General features: G+C 43.1%; 1 protein-coding gene across 1 annotated transcript in view; it reads left to right on the top strand.

Moving 5' to 3' along the window:
* Nucleotides 1-11,497, top strand: part of trim71 (tripartite motif containing 71, E3 ubiquitin protein ligase) — a 28,534-nt gene extending 17,037 nt beyond the window's left edge. Inside the window, exons 3-7 of the mRNA XM_010746892.3 lie at nucleotides 2,159-2,293; nucleotides 4,813-5,055; nucleotides 5,231-5,728; nucleotides 5,838-5,978; nucleotides 6,190-11,497. Of these exons, the coding sequence (XP_010745194.1) occupies nucleotides 2,159-2,293; nucleotides 4,813-5,055; nucleotides 5,231-5,728; nucleotides 5,838-5,978; nucleotides 6,190-6,762 (1,590 nt within the window). The 3' untranslated portion in view covers nucleotides 6,763-11,497. The remainder of the gene's footprint in view (nucleotides 1-2,158; nucleotides 2,294-4,812; nucleotides 5,056-5,230; nucleotides 5,729-5,837; nucleotides 5,979-6,189) is intronic.
* Nucleotides 11,498-14,365: the final 2,868 nt, after the last annotated feature.

The following is a 14,365-nucleotide window of genomic DNA, read 5'->3' as shown; positions in this document are numbered from 1 at the left end:
CACGTTTAAAGGTGTAACAGTAAGAGGACACATACACCGGCGTCGTCCAGTGTGCCTGGAAGGTGAGGCAGTGTTGACCTTGGGTAAAGACTGAAACATGAAACACTAGCTGTTCCACTAAGGTCATGTGACATGTTGGCATGTACTATCTCCTCAGCGGTGCTTGACCTTTGTGTGACTGGTTCACACTTTGTACCCTAATGGATGTGTGCTTATGTCACTCTGGGTGTTCTACAAATTCCAAGATATCACAACATGGATCCGCTCCGTTAAATGCCACACTCAAGGCCACGTGCAAGCAAAGGTTCAAGTCACGTATCACAGCACTTGCACGTTTTTGGTCCATTGAGAGTCAAATGAACACCTTTTTTAAATAATTAATTATTAAGATGAAAAGCAGCAGGATCTGTGCAGCTGAGTCATGAGAAACACCGCCTACCATCTGGCAATACGTTGTGGCGTTTGTTGAGTGTTTGTCCATTTTGGCTCAGGTCACCATGGGAGTAAATGCTGACGCCAGATAATATGTAAACACATGCACACACACACACACACACACACACACACACGCTCCTGTCCCCTGAGGTAGGAAATTTCCACCCACTCCACACCCATTATCTTTGCTGACCTCTGACCCTGGACTTGTGACCTCCCGGTTGGCCAGAGGTCTTTCCCTCTGCGCTTTGATTGGTCAGTTTCACCGTCTTTGTGCTCCAAGCTGTGCTTTTCTGGGAATGTTGAAGGGAAAGAAGGAAGATGGCGACACAAATAGAGATTATGAGACCAGGAAGCAGTGTGAGAAGTTCGAAAAAGATTGTTTTTATTTATTCTTTGCCTCACTCCAGCCCAAAGGAGAAAGGAAAAGGAACAATTAGCATTTGATAGGACATCTGGAGATAGGTGATGGCTTTATTTTCTACCCTTCCTCCTTCCCCACTCTCTTCCTCTCTCGATTCTTCCAGGATTCCCTCCCTGCTGTTCCCTCTCTGGGGGCCTGGTTTAGTTGACCCTATAGATGCCTACCTCAAATGGCCAGGCGAAAGAGAAAAGGACCCTGCTGCCAGGCTTTGTTCTTGCAGGGGTGAAGGGAGGGGGTGGGCAGTATGTGTCTTAAAACAGGGGTTGCAGATCATGACCTGCAGAGGTTTAGGCGACCTTTGATCCCTGTGGCAGATATCACAAAGAAAGCCTTATCCCACCTCCCCTTCGTCCCTGTGAGGTCCGGTTCACCCTGTGACCTGCCAGAAAAATGCCAGAGGAAAAGCCAGATAAAATAGCAGGGGGTGGAAGACAATGAGGAAAATGTGCATTTAGCCCAAATTGTGGGTTGTAAAAAGTCAAATCCTCTTAAGGTGGAATTTCAAGTTTATGCCACACAGTTGCTTTTTAGTGCCTGAATTTATGGGGGGCAATGAAGAAACTCATTTTGATGTAATGAAGCAGCTTTATAGGGCTGGATGTTGTTGAATTGTCTGAGTTTTGGTACAAAACAATATCTTTTCAACACTTTAATAAATAAAATTTGGACTGAAACAATAATAAAAAAAATAAAATAAAGATTTAAATAATAAAATATCCGATCAAAGAATAAGTATAAGGAAGCAATGTCAACTTTTGATACTTGATACGATTCGATTGATTCGGTTTGATGCACAGTGAAGCGAAAAACAGTTTCAGAAATAGTGCTTCTAGTTTTTATGATGCCGACGTTCGAGTATCAGGGAGAAGAGATTCAGCCCAGCAGGAAGTTGCATCATCCTCTGCAGTGTGAAGTGACTTCCTATTCCTGACCCACGTTTCCTTTTCCCCTCCAAAGAAGCCACCAAACATGAGAAAGGAATAGATCACAAAAACTGAGCAGGTGCCAGGAAGATGTCACATACAGTGTCCTTTTCTTTTTAATGCTTCCTCATCCTCTGCTTCCTGTTTCTGGGGGTCATCTGTATCCCATCGGAGTAATAAAACAGACCAGGCGGCGGTGGTGCGTTTGAGTCTTTTGTCACACTAAAGTGTGAGCGATAAATATGTTTATGCTTATCCCCACAACGGCGCGTGCTGGTCTTCTGTCTCACTGTTAATATTTTTGGAAGTGGTCATTCTTAAAATTTGGTGTTATGCCACATCAGTAACATCGCATGATTGTGTTTTGTTTCCCCAGCTAAGCATGGAGAAGGTCCAGGCCATGGCGGAGCAAGTGGAGATCAAAGCCAAGGTGGTGCAGACTGAAGTAAAGGCCCTCGTCCTCCGACACAAGAAAGCGCTGGAGGAGAGGGAGTGTGAACTACTGTGGAAGGTGAGCGGAAACTTCCATGTCCATCAACGTCCCATTTCCTACACTGGGCAGTGTTTGTTTTTACTAATGAAATATCCTGTCGGCTCCAGGACCCTCAGGTAGCAGAGCATAAAATGCCTTGTCAAGATTCATTAATTAAACTTGATAAACAAGATCAAGGAACCAGCTGTTAAGCTGCCAGTGGGGCCTGTAGCCTGTGTGTAAGTAACCTTCGGTCAGGGCCTCCCAGGTTTAAGGTTACCCAGAGAACGAGTGGGGTTCTGCGGGGTGAAAGACAGACCCCTTATCCCCGAGGCCCCTCACCCTTGGCTCAACCGTGCCTCTAAATCCCTAACCCATGGGTAATAAATGAATGACTGCATAAAAAGGAGACTGTACTGCATGCTACAAACGCACGCACATGATCTGCATCACATCAATCACGACTGAAACCCGATAGACCCAAAGCTGCAAATTTTCACATGTAGATAAAAGCACAAGTACGCATTTAACTGACAGAACATAAGCAATAATTTTAGCCTAACACCCACCGGCCTACCAAACTCTTATTTCTCCTTCTTTACCCTGAGAGCGGGATCAGTGACATCGTAAAAGCTGAGCTGTGTCCTACTCTCTCAGATCTTGCAGTTCGTGTGTTTGTGTGTGTGCGTGTACACGTTTGTGTGCGCAGGTCAAAGTGTCACAAAGAAGGTTTTCACTTACCCATGTTCCCCCTTTAATCCTTTTTACACCACTACAGGACTCATTCTTTATCCCTGACCTGATAAAGTCGTTACAGGCAACCAAACCTCACCCACACACTGAGTCTCTGTTTCTTTCCTTTCTTTCCTCCTCTCTGACTGACTGACTGTTACACATGTCACACGTGTCATGAATATATCTTGCTTGTGTGCAAGTATGTGGCCAGTTGTGAGCGAGTTTTGCCGTGTTCATTTATGATCTGTGTTTTCTCTCTGCAAGAGAATTGAGAAATGGTGCGGTGTGTACCATTTTAGAGGCAGAAGAAAGGGTGCTGATGGTGCATATATAATTGCAATAGTTGCTCATGGAGGTGGTAGAGCCTGTAGGTTCACTACTGCATGTGTTATTAAAGTTATTATATGTGGCATGTGTGCATACCTGTCATGTGCTCCACTGCTCGCTTGCGGAAAGCTTGCAAGCTAAGCCGAACAACTCCACGATATTGACAATGACCTCACTGGCGTTTCCTGTACTTTGAGCCGGCGTCGATGACCACCCCATGCTGACAGCGGTGTCAGGAAAAATGTAACTGAATCTCGGAAGCCGTTCCTCACTGACTCAGCACTGTCACTAAAGTAGAGAGATTCATGGCTGTGAGATCACCGCAGAGGAGCTGAATGTGACTCACGGCTAAAACATGCAAATTAAAGATGAGCCTGGGTGTGTCGTCTATATGTTGTTGTGTGAATGTGTGGCGCTGACATGTGAGGTTGTAACTTAATAAGTAGTTGTTGAATCAAAGAAAATCGAGCCGCCTCTGTATCTCAGATTCTGTGAAATACATACCGGCTCTGCCATTGAATGTTTTCAGCTTACAACTAAAACTAGTTGTCTGTGATCAGAAAACCTTACTTAAGTCTTTGTCCTCATTGACTATAAAGTGTAACTCTAGTCTCACAGATGCAAATTGCAGTCCCACCTATGCCAAGGATCAACAAAAGGCCCCCTCTCCTCACGGAGTCTTTGTTTCTTTCAGTCCTTCTTTACTATCAAAAGTCCTTCTTACATAGAGACAGCCAGCCTATTATGTTGTACTCTTTTTGTCAAGCGACTGTAAGTAAGAGCCCAATCCTGGCCTCTCAGGTTCTAGCACCCTCTTTAAAGCTTTATTCGCACTCAGTGCACTGTAACGTTATCTGGCTTCTCACTGTGACCGAAATGTGTCGTGGTTAAGTGACAGTCAAACTTTTTTATGATTACACAAATGATTCAATCCCAGTAACACTTAAGTACTCCCCTTTTCAGTTTTGTTAACCCGGCTATCTCTTTAAATAGTCTCCTCTGTATACAGTGTTGTACTTTTTTCTGTTGTGGTGTTCAGACAAGAAGAAAAAAAAGCAGCCACACTAATGAGATTTGACCCTACTACATACTTCATACTACAACAAAGATCATATCCAAATTTTCTTTGTAGCATGCACAGAGTTCTTAATACTTTAGGTATTTTAATACGTTTATCATCCAATTTAAAGTCCTGCCATTTAATTTAGCCACTGTAATCATTAATGCACTAGTGCACCCTTTATGCCCATCAATCTTCAAGTCTCCTGTAACTGCTTTACATCTCTTACTTAACCTACTTTCTGCTGGACTGGTTAATATTGACACACTAATGCAGGCAACTAGTTGCATGTTACCCAAGCTGCCTTCTTTTTCTTGTTCCCTGGCATGTTCAGCACATTGCTGCCATCCTGTGGGCAAACCTGCAAGTTTAATTTAATTTAACTTACTTTAACATTAATTGTAACATTCTGCGCTCCTGTTCTGTCTCCTTTCAGGTGGAGAAGATCCGTCAGGTGAAGGCCAAGTCTCTGTACCTGCAGGTGGAGAAACTGCATCAGAGTTTGACCAAGTTGGACAGCACCATCGCTGCGGTTAGCCAGGTGCTGGACGAGGGCCACCACCTTGACGTGCTGCTGGCCAGGGAGCGAATGCTCACCCAGATCCATGAACTCAAGGCTCTGAGGGGCCTGCTGCAGCCGCAGGAGGACGACCGCTTCATGTTCACTCCTCCAGACCAGGTAGGCACCGGGATCCTGCAGATCACTGAACATAAAAAGTGTTTGAAAGTATTGCTTTGTGTGCAGAATCTAATAATAGGAGAAGCACTATCGCTGGATAACCTTGAGTTGAGCTTACAAGTAAACCTTTAAAACCCACAAAGAAATTCAATGTATCCCATCACGCTTCCCACAGGCTCTCTACATAGCCGTCCAGTCAATGGGGCTCATCAGCAGTGGTGCCTTTGCCCCGGTCACTAAAGCCCACGGTGAGGGCCTAAAAACTGCGCTTCGCGGTAAGCCGGCCTCATTCACTGTGATCGGATATGACCATGACGGCGAGCCACGTCTTTCCGGCGGGGACGCAGTGTCCGCTGTAGTCATGTCGGCCACAGATGGCAGCCTGTCTGCAGCGGAGGTAACGGACCACCAGAATGGCTCGTACACCGTCAGCTACCTGCCTAAATGTGAGGGGGAGCACCTCGTGTCAGCGTTGGTGTGTAACCAGCACATCCAGGGCAGCCCGTTCAAGGTGATGGTGAAGTCCAGGCGGAGCTACGGCTCCCTGGGCACCCAGGTGTCATCATTCGGGTGCGAGGGGGAGGGAGATGGTCAGCTGTGTCGTCCATGGGGCATCAGCGTGGACAAGGAGGGATACGTAGTGGTGGCCGATCGCAGCAACAACCGCATACAGGTAGAGCACGATCTTCAATCTCTCTCTCTCTCTCTCTGCAGTAGTTAGCACATAGTAAATGCTTCAATGTTGCAACATTAATCAATGTTTTTGTTCCTTCTCTCTTCAGATATTCAAGCCTTGTGGTGCCTTCCACCATAAGTTTGGCTCTCTGGGTTCCCGGCCTGGTCAGTTTGATCGTCCAGCAGGGGTTGCATGTGACAGTCAGAGACGAATCATTGTGGCTGATAAGGACAATCACCGTGTGCAGGTACGAAAACATTTAGACACAATCCACACTTTCCACACAGGTTTACGTGTGACTGAAAAAGTCCAGAAGCTACAGGAACGTTGCATGAGAGCAAATTTAAATGGAAGATCATACTAGCCCCTGAAAACACACAGCTCCTTGCACTAACACGCTCCCCCTCTACTGCAGATATAAACATGTTGGGGGCTAAGACATTTGCTTTGTTTGACAGGTGTTTACTTTTGAGGGCCAGTTCCTGCTGAAGTTTGGGGAAAAGGGTACCAAGAATGGGCAGTTCAACTATCCCTGGGATGTGGCTGTCAACTCTGAGGGTAAGATCCTGGTCTCAGACACCAGGAACCACCGCGTGCAGCTGTTTGCCCCTGACGGCTCTTTCCTCAACAAGTACGGCTTCGAAGGGGCCCTGTGGAAACACTTTGACTCTCCCAGAGGAGTGGCCTTTAACCACGAAGACCACCTGGTGGTGACCGACTTCAACAACCACCGGCTCTTGGTCATCAGGCCGGACTGCCAGTCGGCTCGCTTTCTGGGCTCTGAGGGCACCGGGAACGGGCAGTTTCTGCGGCCTCAGGGCGTCGCAGTGGACCAGGAGAACCGCATCATCGTGGCAGACTCCCGCAACCATCGAGTCCAAGTGTTTGAGCCCAATGGAAACTTTTTATGCAAATTTGGCACACAGGGGAGTGGCTTTGGACAGATGGATCGCCCCTCCGGTGTGGCTGTGACGCCTGACGGAGTCATTGTGGTGGTTGACTTTGGAAATAATCGCATCCTCAAGTTCTAAAAGAAAAAAGTTTATTTTTGCATTCTCTCCCTCCGTTTGGCCTTTTGCAGTTTTTTTTTTTCAATGAAGGAAATGGAGGAGAGAGAATGAATCAACAGACACAACAGGAGGAGAGCGCAGAGAGGATTGAGAGCATGTTGAAGTGAAGGGAAATTAAAACTGTAGGTGATTTATTTTTTATTTTTATTATCCCAATCAGATATCTGTGGTATGTATGACAAAGGGGACCTCTACAAATTGATAATCAGTAGATAAAGAGCCATATTTCCCTTCGTCAGTCTCGGCTGCGCTGAATTCTCTCTGTAAGCTCTCCTTAAATATCCATCTCAGGGAATTTCTCACTTTTCTTGAAATCTTGTACCCTCTGCTCCATACCTACCTCATTTAGCTCTTTATGAATGTACTCATAGTCACTGAGCAGAGGTTTTAGTCCGTGAAGTTTTACAAAGAAGAAAAGTCTACCTCTATACTTTGTTATTTAAGAGAGACAAAAAAAGAATAGACTGTTCGGTTGATATTTGCACAGGATTAATGGAATTCTTGCTGTGCATTTTGAAAAAATGAGTTAAAGTGAACCTCCTGAATGTTGTTGCTGAGACAATACTCAGACCGCTGTAGAGGCTGCATGATTTATTCTCATTAGAGAGCTTTGCTTGGAGAGGATACTAGGGTACAGTAGTGTCCTTTTCATGTTGTTTATAGGCTACTTAGTTTTTCTTTGCTTATTCCTCAACCCTTGTCTCTTTGTGGCTTTGTGGAGATCGTAGTGTCATGATCGCCTAACAAGAGTGCGCAAAGCGATGCCAAACTTGATAGAATCAAAAATTTGCCCAGGTCACGATAGGACTAGTTTAAATCATCACTTTTCAGGCTCTTTCTCTAGCTTTACTAGCTAATACTGACTTGATGAATAATGCAGAGCAGTAAATATAAGGTTGAGGATATTTTCTCCAAAACGATCCCCAAGATAAGCCCTGTAATGAATTAATTAACCCAAAGTTTGCGATCATCCATACAACCTCACCTCCCCCCCGACTGTGTTGCATAAGACTGGATAAAGTAATGTTTCTAAGACAACCTGTGCCATTACTACCAGTCAGCTGCATGAACGACTAAGATGCAAAGATTAGTATGCAAGGAGACCGTTGTCTCCTTCTAAACCCACCAAAAGATTTTGGAGATAGATTTTCCAAGGTCTGGATCTTTTAGTGATTTTTAGTGTAGAGATTTAATCATGTAACTGAATGACACCTTTTTGGTGAGGCGCGCTGTGTGACAAAAGCCTCACAAGTAGACTCCTAATTTGGCTGTCCAGAGGACATTAATGACATCAAGTGAAAGGCCCAACATTACACGTCTTTTGGATTTAGATTGTGGTTGAAAGCCATTCCCCTTTTGGCTCATGGGGCCTTAGATTTAGTCCAGTCCAATGAGAGGGCACGATCACAAAACCCTGCCCTATTTATTGATCCTTGGAGTTGAGGAGACCTCTCCAGATTGAGTCCTAGTAGACCGATTCCTCTAAAGACGGAGGTCTATAGACCGACCACTGGAGTCAACCAAAGTTAGAATTTCTGCACAATGGCCAACCTTAGATTTGGCAATTAAAGAAATTTAAAAAATCCCCTTTAAAAACATTTTTTCTTAAATAATCATTGTTGCTGAGAAGTTCATAAAACTCATCTAGTTGAGTTCATAGCACTGTCCATGTTAGGCTTAGAAGAATAAAGTGTGCTTTAGGTCACAGTTTATTGTACACGAGTACTTTTGCATCCTATTAAGACCAAGACCCTTGAGGTGTGAGGCAGACAGAAGATCCTTTACGACCATCAGCAGAGTTGTTGGCGTAGAGAACCAAAGAGAACCCCCTTTATGTCCCTCGCATCTATCGCCCATCGAACGATGCCCCTGTTTTATCATTGTTAGACGGCCCCTTAGGCCTAAGTAGCATCTCAGATTAGCCTTTGTATCCCAATCTATTTACCATAGAAACTAATAAATACTGACTTCTTTGTTGGTGATAGCGTTGTGGGGTTTTAAATCCCTTTGCCCTTTTGTTCAATCTGCGTCTCACTGGAAGCACTAGACAATTAAGGTTCTGTTAGCCACTTCCTTAGCCTAGCAAAGAATTTGGGACCTAAGAAAAAGATTTGACGACCCTCACCTCTGAGGAGAGGGTTCGTCTGCACATGATCAGGATTTACATCGTCATATCTTCAGATATCCTGTACCTCAGTGGTTGTTTTACCTCCTTTCTCGTATACCCCAACCCCCTGAATACCTCAAATGTCACACATTGCTACTGTGCATTTAAACATTCAAATACCTCAACTTGTTACTCACTCTAAGATACCTCATTTTTACTCTTTTTATTTAAGCATACCTCGTCAGATATTTATGCATTACACATATACCTCATTCTTTGAATCTTCTTGTATTACAGAACAGTACATCATGTCCCATTGCTCTAGGACCAAAGATCATGGTACTGTTTTACGTTGAAATTGAAATTTGTATTATGGTCATCACTCCATTTTTCAACCCTCTGCTGCAAATTGCCTGGTAAACTTTGCCTTTTATCACCAAGAAACCAAATATTTCAGATGAAAGCATTGTGCCAAAATGATCTGCGAGAGTTCTGTGCCAAACGGGGTTGGCATTTGGACCACACTGGTGTAGACGACAAATGTCACTGGACCATTATATCACAGATACAAATATTAAATCAGAGCACCTGAGAAGAAATCCTCGCTCTCTGATTGGATGCACTTAATGGTGTGTTTCCACTACACGGTAAGGCTCAGCTCTACTCGATCTGACTGACTTTTTGGTACCAGGTACCACTGCAAATTGTGCCTCCTCAAACTAGGTGGTATTTTTTGTAGCTGATCATCATAGCAATATGTGAAACTGCCTTGATATCATCTTGAATGTGACACAAACAAGAACAATGGAGGATATTGAAGGGGCGGCTGTCTGTCACAGCGAGGACGCAAACTTTATTTCAGAAAACTTTGACAACGAGACAGCTGTACTTACTCCGGGTCGTATAAGTGACAATTTTTTTGACCAATCCAGTGGTCTGCAGCTCAATTCGCTTGTAACCCCTGACCAAAGTGATACCAAAAAAAGTACCAGGTACTGTCCACAATTTTGACAAAACCAAAATGGAGTTAGTCGAGTTAAGTGGAGTTGTGGAAACACAATTTAGAGTGTTTTGTGCTACATGGTGATATTTCTGTGTTTGTGTCTCATTGAAGTTTCATGCGGCTTCCCTATGACGATCAGCTAAGAGTACCACCTATCTGCAGTGGAATTCAAGAAAAGTACCCGATACCAGGAGAGAGTTGAGCCGAGTTATACCATGCACTGGAAACGCGTCATAAGAGGGCTGGGCCCCATTTATCTTTACCTCATGATGCTGATGATGATGAACATACAGATTCCACTTGTACTTTGTTACTGTGCGTAAGGGGTGAGGGGAAGTGGCTTCTTTTAAAAAAACAAAATGTAAAAAAAAAAAAAAAAAAAATTAAGAAGAACTTCACAAAACTGCCTTTGAACGCACAAGAATTACCTCTAATTTCAGCACAATTTACCAATAATTCAGTGTGGATTTTAGGATGCTTGATGCTGGTTGTGGAGGACCTTGAGATAAAGTCTAAACTCAACCATTCTGACTGTGATTTAAACACGCACATCAGAGTATTACGCCTAACACGTGACTACAGGCTGGTTTATTATTTAAGTGGAGCTGTTAGCACATTGATGGAGAGCTGGTTTGATTCCACACGCCCTGCTGCTTTGAACCCAACACCTAGTTTCACCATTTTGTTTTTTTGCTTTTCAGTATTACTCTGTGAAATGTTCATTCATGTTGCATCTTTTTTTTCTTTTTTTTAATTCAGAGCAGAATTCTGTCTTTAAGATCTTTAGGTCTTCACTCTTAAAGAGGAAAAATGTATTTTAAAATCTTTTTTGTTTTTTTTTTTTCATTTTGTTGCATGCTTTAAAAAAAGTCTTTGTATTATAAATGACGTCTCTCAGATAGGTGTTGCAAAAAAAAAAAAAAAAAAAAAAAAAAAAAAAAAAACTCAGACGGAGTGGGGTAGCTGACTTATTGGGATGGTTTTTACCAAAATATATACCCAAAGACGTGTATGTGTGTTATGATTGCGTTGGATGGAATTAACCTTTGACCTTTGCGATTGTATTTCTCAAGAGGCTCTGCAGAGCACAACCTGTTCGGCCAGCCATACCTCGATTCCTGAGCAAGAGTTAGAGGCGATAAACATGAAGGCTAGTGCGCCCCTAGGCCGTTAGCGCTTTGTTTAACCCCCTCTGATACGCATAATATGGGTAGACACGTGAACACACTCGACTTTAGAAAGCATATATTTATCCTACATTTGTGTTTCGCCTTCAAACAGGAACTCTCATGTGAGGAGCAGCTAGGTTTTCTCCAGCACAAACTAGCAAATCGGCTCCCTTGTCTTTTTTTTTTTTTCTCTTTTCTTCTTCTTTTAAAGGAAGGAAGTGTGGCGATGGCTGCTGCTGAGCATGTGATCGGTTGACTGCACTCCTGCTCAGCGGGGTTTTTTTTTTTTTTGGTCCACCATTTTATTTTCTGGCCTCTCACGGCTTTAAGAGAGAAAAAGCAAAGCTGCATCAGGTGACGTGTGCAAGGTCGTAGACCTCCTTTTAATGATTGTATACTCGAAAGAAAGAAAGAAAGAAAGAAAGGACAAAAAAAAGGTTGGAAAATTTAGAAAGGAAAAAAAATAAAACTCAGGTAGTTCTCAGCAGCCCTGCCCTGCAGGTGTTTCATTGAAATGTGTACCGTAGTGATGACATAGTGACCCCCCCTGCCCCCGTTATGACCTCTCAGTACTAGTCTGATTCTTTTTGTGTGTCCATTTACATATTATAAAACAAATTATTTCTAAATCTGAAACAATAAGTCTTTCGATTAGTTTCCCCTGATTAATCAGTTATCTTTTGTTTTGTTTTTTTGTTTTGCCAATTTTGTTTTCTTTCACAAAAAAAAGTACAAATACTTCTCACCACTCGATGCTCATTGGCCCTTTTAGAATGTATTTTGTGAAGAAAAGGGTTATATGGGATCTAGTTGATGCTCACTCGCTACAACCAGCTGCTGGTGCCATTTTATAAGACAACATTTTCCTCTAAACATTTGGTGCTAAATGTTCCACACCAGCAATACTTAGAGTATTAGGTGGAATCATGCGGTTGTAGTGGAACATGCAGCACCGTGTTCATATATACACACCGCTTTAACAACCAGATTGGGATGGTTGTGTTTGGCCCGAGGTGATAACCGCCAACTCCTCTTCAGACGTCCCAACTTTTGTGACCGTTGTGTTCTGTTGTCCCAGCGAGCCGGTTGTTGTGTGAAGCAAGTGTTGTGTTTGTGCTCTGCATCGTTGTTGTCTAAGCAGAAATCCACTGAATGTATCCTCCTAACAGTCCAAGAGGCAGGACGAGCCAGCGTGGCCAGCTGAGTTTAGATGGTTGCTGCTGGCGCTTCCTCAGCCAGGCTGCTGTGTGTGTCAGTCAAACCTTGTGTGTATGTGTGTGTGTGTGTGTGTGTGTCTTTGTCTGTGTGTGTTTGCCAGCGCTCCTTTCCCTTCCCCTTAACACACACTCGCACGTCGTACTGAGTTTAAGTGCAGATGTCAGGTCTTCAGTCTAAATAAGGCAGGGGAGACTATAATATATTGGCCACCTGCAGCTCGCTCTGTACTCTCTGGACTTTAAACATTTCCTATGCAGTTTTTTTGTTTGCTTTTTTTTTGTTTACACTTAAATAAAGTTGTATTTCTTTGACTTCAAAACTCTCCAAGACTCTTTTCTTTTGTCCTTCGAGAAGCAGAAATACTCAAATCCGAATTATTGTGGCCGTTTCATTCAGATGATTTGAGTCAGGACAGAAAAACTGAGTGTTTGAAATACTGCTCATATCTGTGTTATTTATTCCACAATAGTAATATTTCTCAGTTTTCTTCAGCACAGTGTCGGTTTGCATAAAAAGCAGCTCCACCTGCTCAAGGCAGAAGAGCAAACACACCCCAGGCGAGGAGTCTGAAACTGGTTCGGACAGTCTGGTTTCACTGGGAAAACACAGAGAGACCTACTAGTAATAGTACTTATACCACTTATGGTTTGTTACTACTACCACTGTGTTAATAATGTAATTAATGGTGGCTGAACTCTTGGTACTACTTGATGATTTACTGTCACTTGAATAGTACAGAGCCATTGTGAATTTATAGGTAACATGCTCTTCCAATCTCTTATCTAAGGGTTGAATTTGTTATTTATTTTTTAGTGTACCTCAGAGTCTGCCTTGTCTGCTACCTTGGTTACGGATTTCCCAGAAAACCTTTCAACAACTCTCAGGGTTTTATTCGTAGTGCGTATTAAAGGGAGAGCAGTAGTGTGGTAGTTTTTTAGACAAATGCTGTAATGTAAAACTGTGTTTGTAAGAAAAAGATGTGACATGTAGCTGCAGTAAATGACCAAGAAGGTATTTTCTGTCTGACTGACTGTCATAAATATCTTTTAAGTCACAGCGTTTAATGACAAAATGGTACAAATATCTATTTTTTCTTAGTCAGTTCTCTCTTTTATTTAATATGAATGACTGCAACAGTTTTAAAACTTATTTTTTCAACTGCACATCAGTTTTTTGGGAGCTAATCATTAACACACAGATGGCACAGTCTTCGGGAGCGATTTTGGGTTCGGTATCTTGCAGAGGACACTTCACCTGGATGGAGGAGCCAATGACCGAAACCACCAATCATCTGATTAGTCAGCACGCTCAGCATGTTTACGTCAAAATATTTACAATATCTGTAACACAAAAATCTAAATCTCCTGTAATGGTTTGGAAACATGATACAGTAGGGATAAATCTGGTGACACAAAGATCTTCTAGAATGATACTTCAAGAAGAAGAAGGGACTACAAAACAAATGTTAATAGCCCAAGAGAAATGCAGATTTCACATTATTTTGACAGGAAAAGCACAGGTGTAACAAATAATCTTAAAGATGGGTCTGTTCCATTACAGTGTACCACAGCAGGGAAACTTTTACAGCTAAATGGGATGCGGCCATTGTTAATCAATATGATTAATTACCCTTGTACTTTTCCCACTGCGATGTATCAAAATGTTCTGCCTTTAATGAGTAACTGTGAGTTGAAGTTGACCCACAGAGGGACAGTTGTAGTTCCCTGCCTCCACAACTTGATGTCAGCAGCGGCACATTTCAGATTCATCCTCAGAGCAACACCGAGGACTAATTATGTTGCAGGAGTTTTGTGGTTGGCTACAGTGTGTTAATGAATGATCTTAATGAGGCCACGAGGAGAACTGGATAAAAATGTTACCTCTGTGAATTGTGCCGTGTGATTGAGAGCTCCTACCTGAGGTGCATGTTTCCAGCACTTAGGTGGAGAGCATTAGCAGTGAGGTGGGTTGTTTGGACAGAGATGAGTCGTGAACTAGTACAGGTTTTGCAAGATTACAATGACACGGCATTGCTGATCAAACACAACAGCAGGCTGGTAGGACCTT

This window comes from Larimichthys crocea, chromosome XIII, assembly GCF_000972845.2.
Source record: "Larimichthys crocea isolate SSNF chromosome XIII, L_crocea_2.0, whole genome shotgun sequence".
NCBI lineage: Eukaryota > Metazoa > Chordata > Actinopteri > Sciaenidae > Larimichthys > Larimichthys crocea.
The sequence above is the reverse complement of the archived record's forward strand: the minus strand, read 5'-3'. Positions and strand labels throughout refer to the sequence as shown.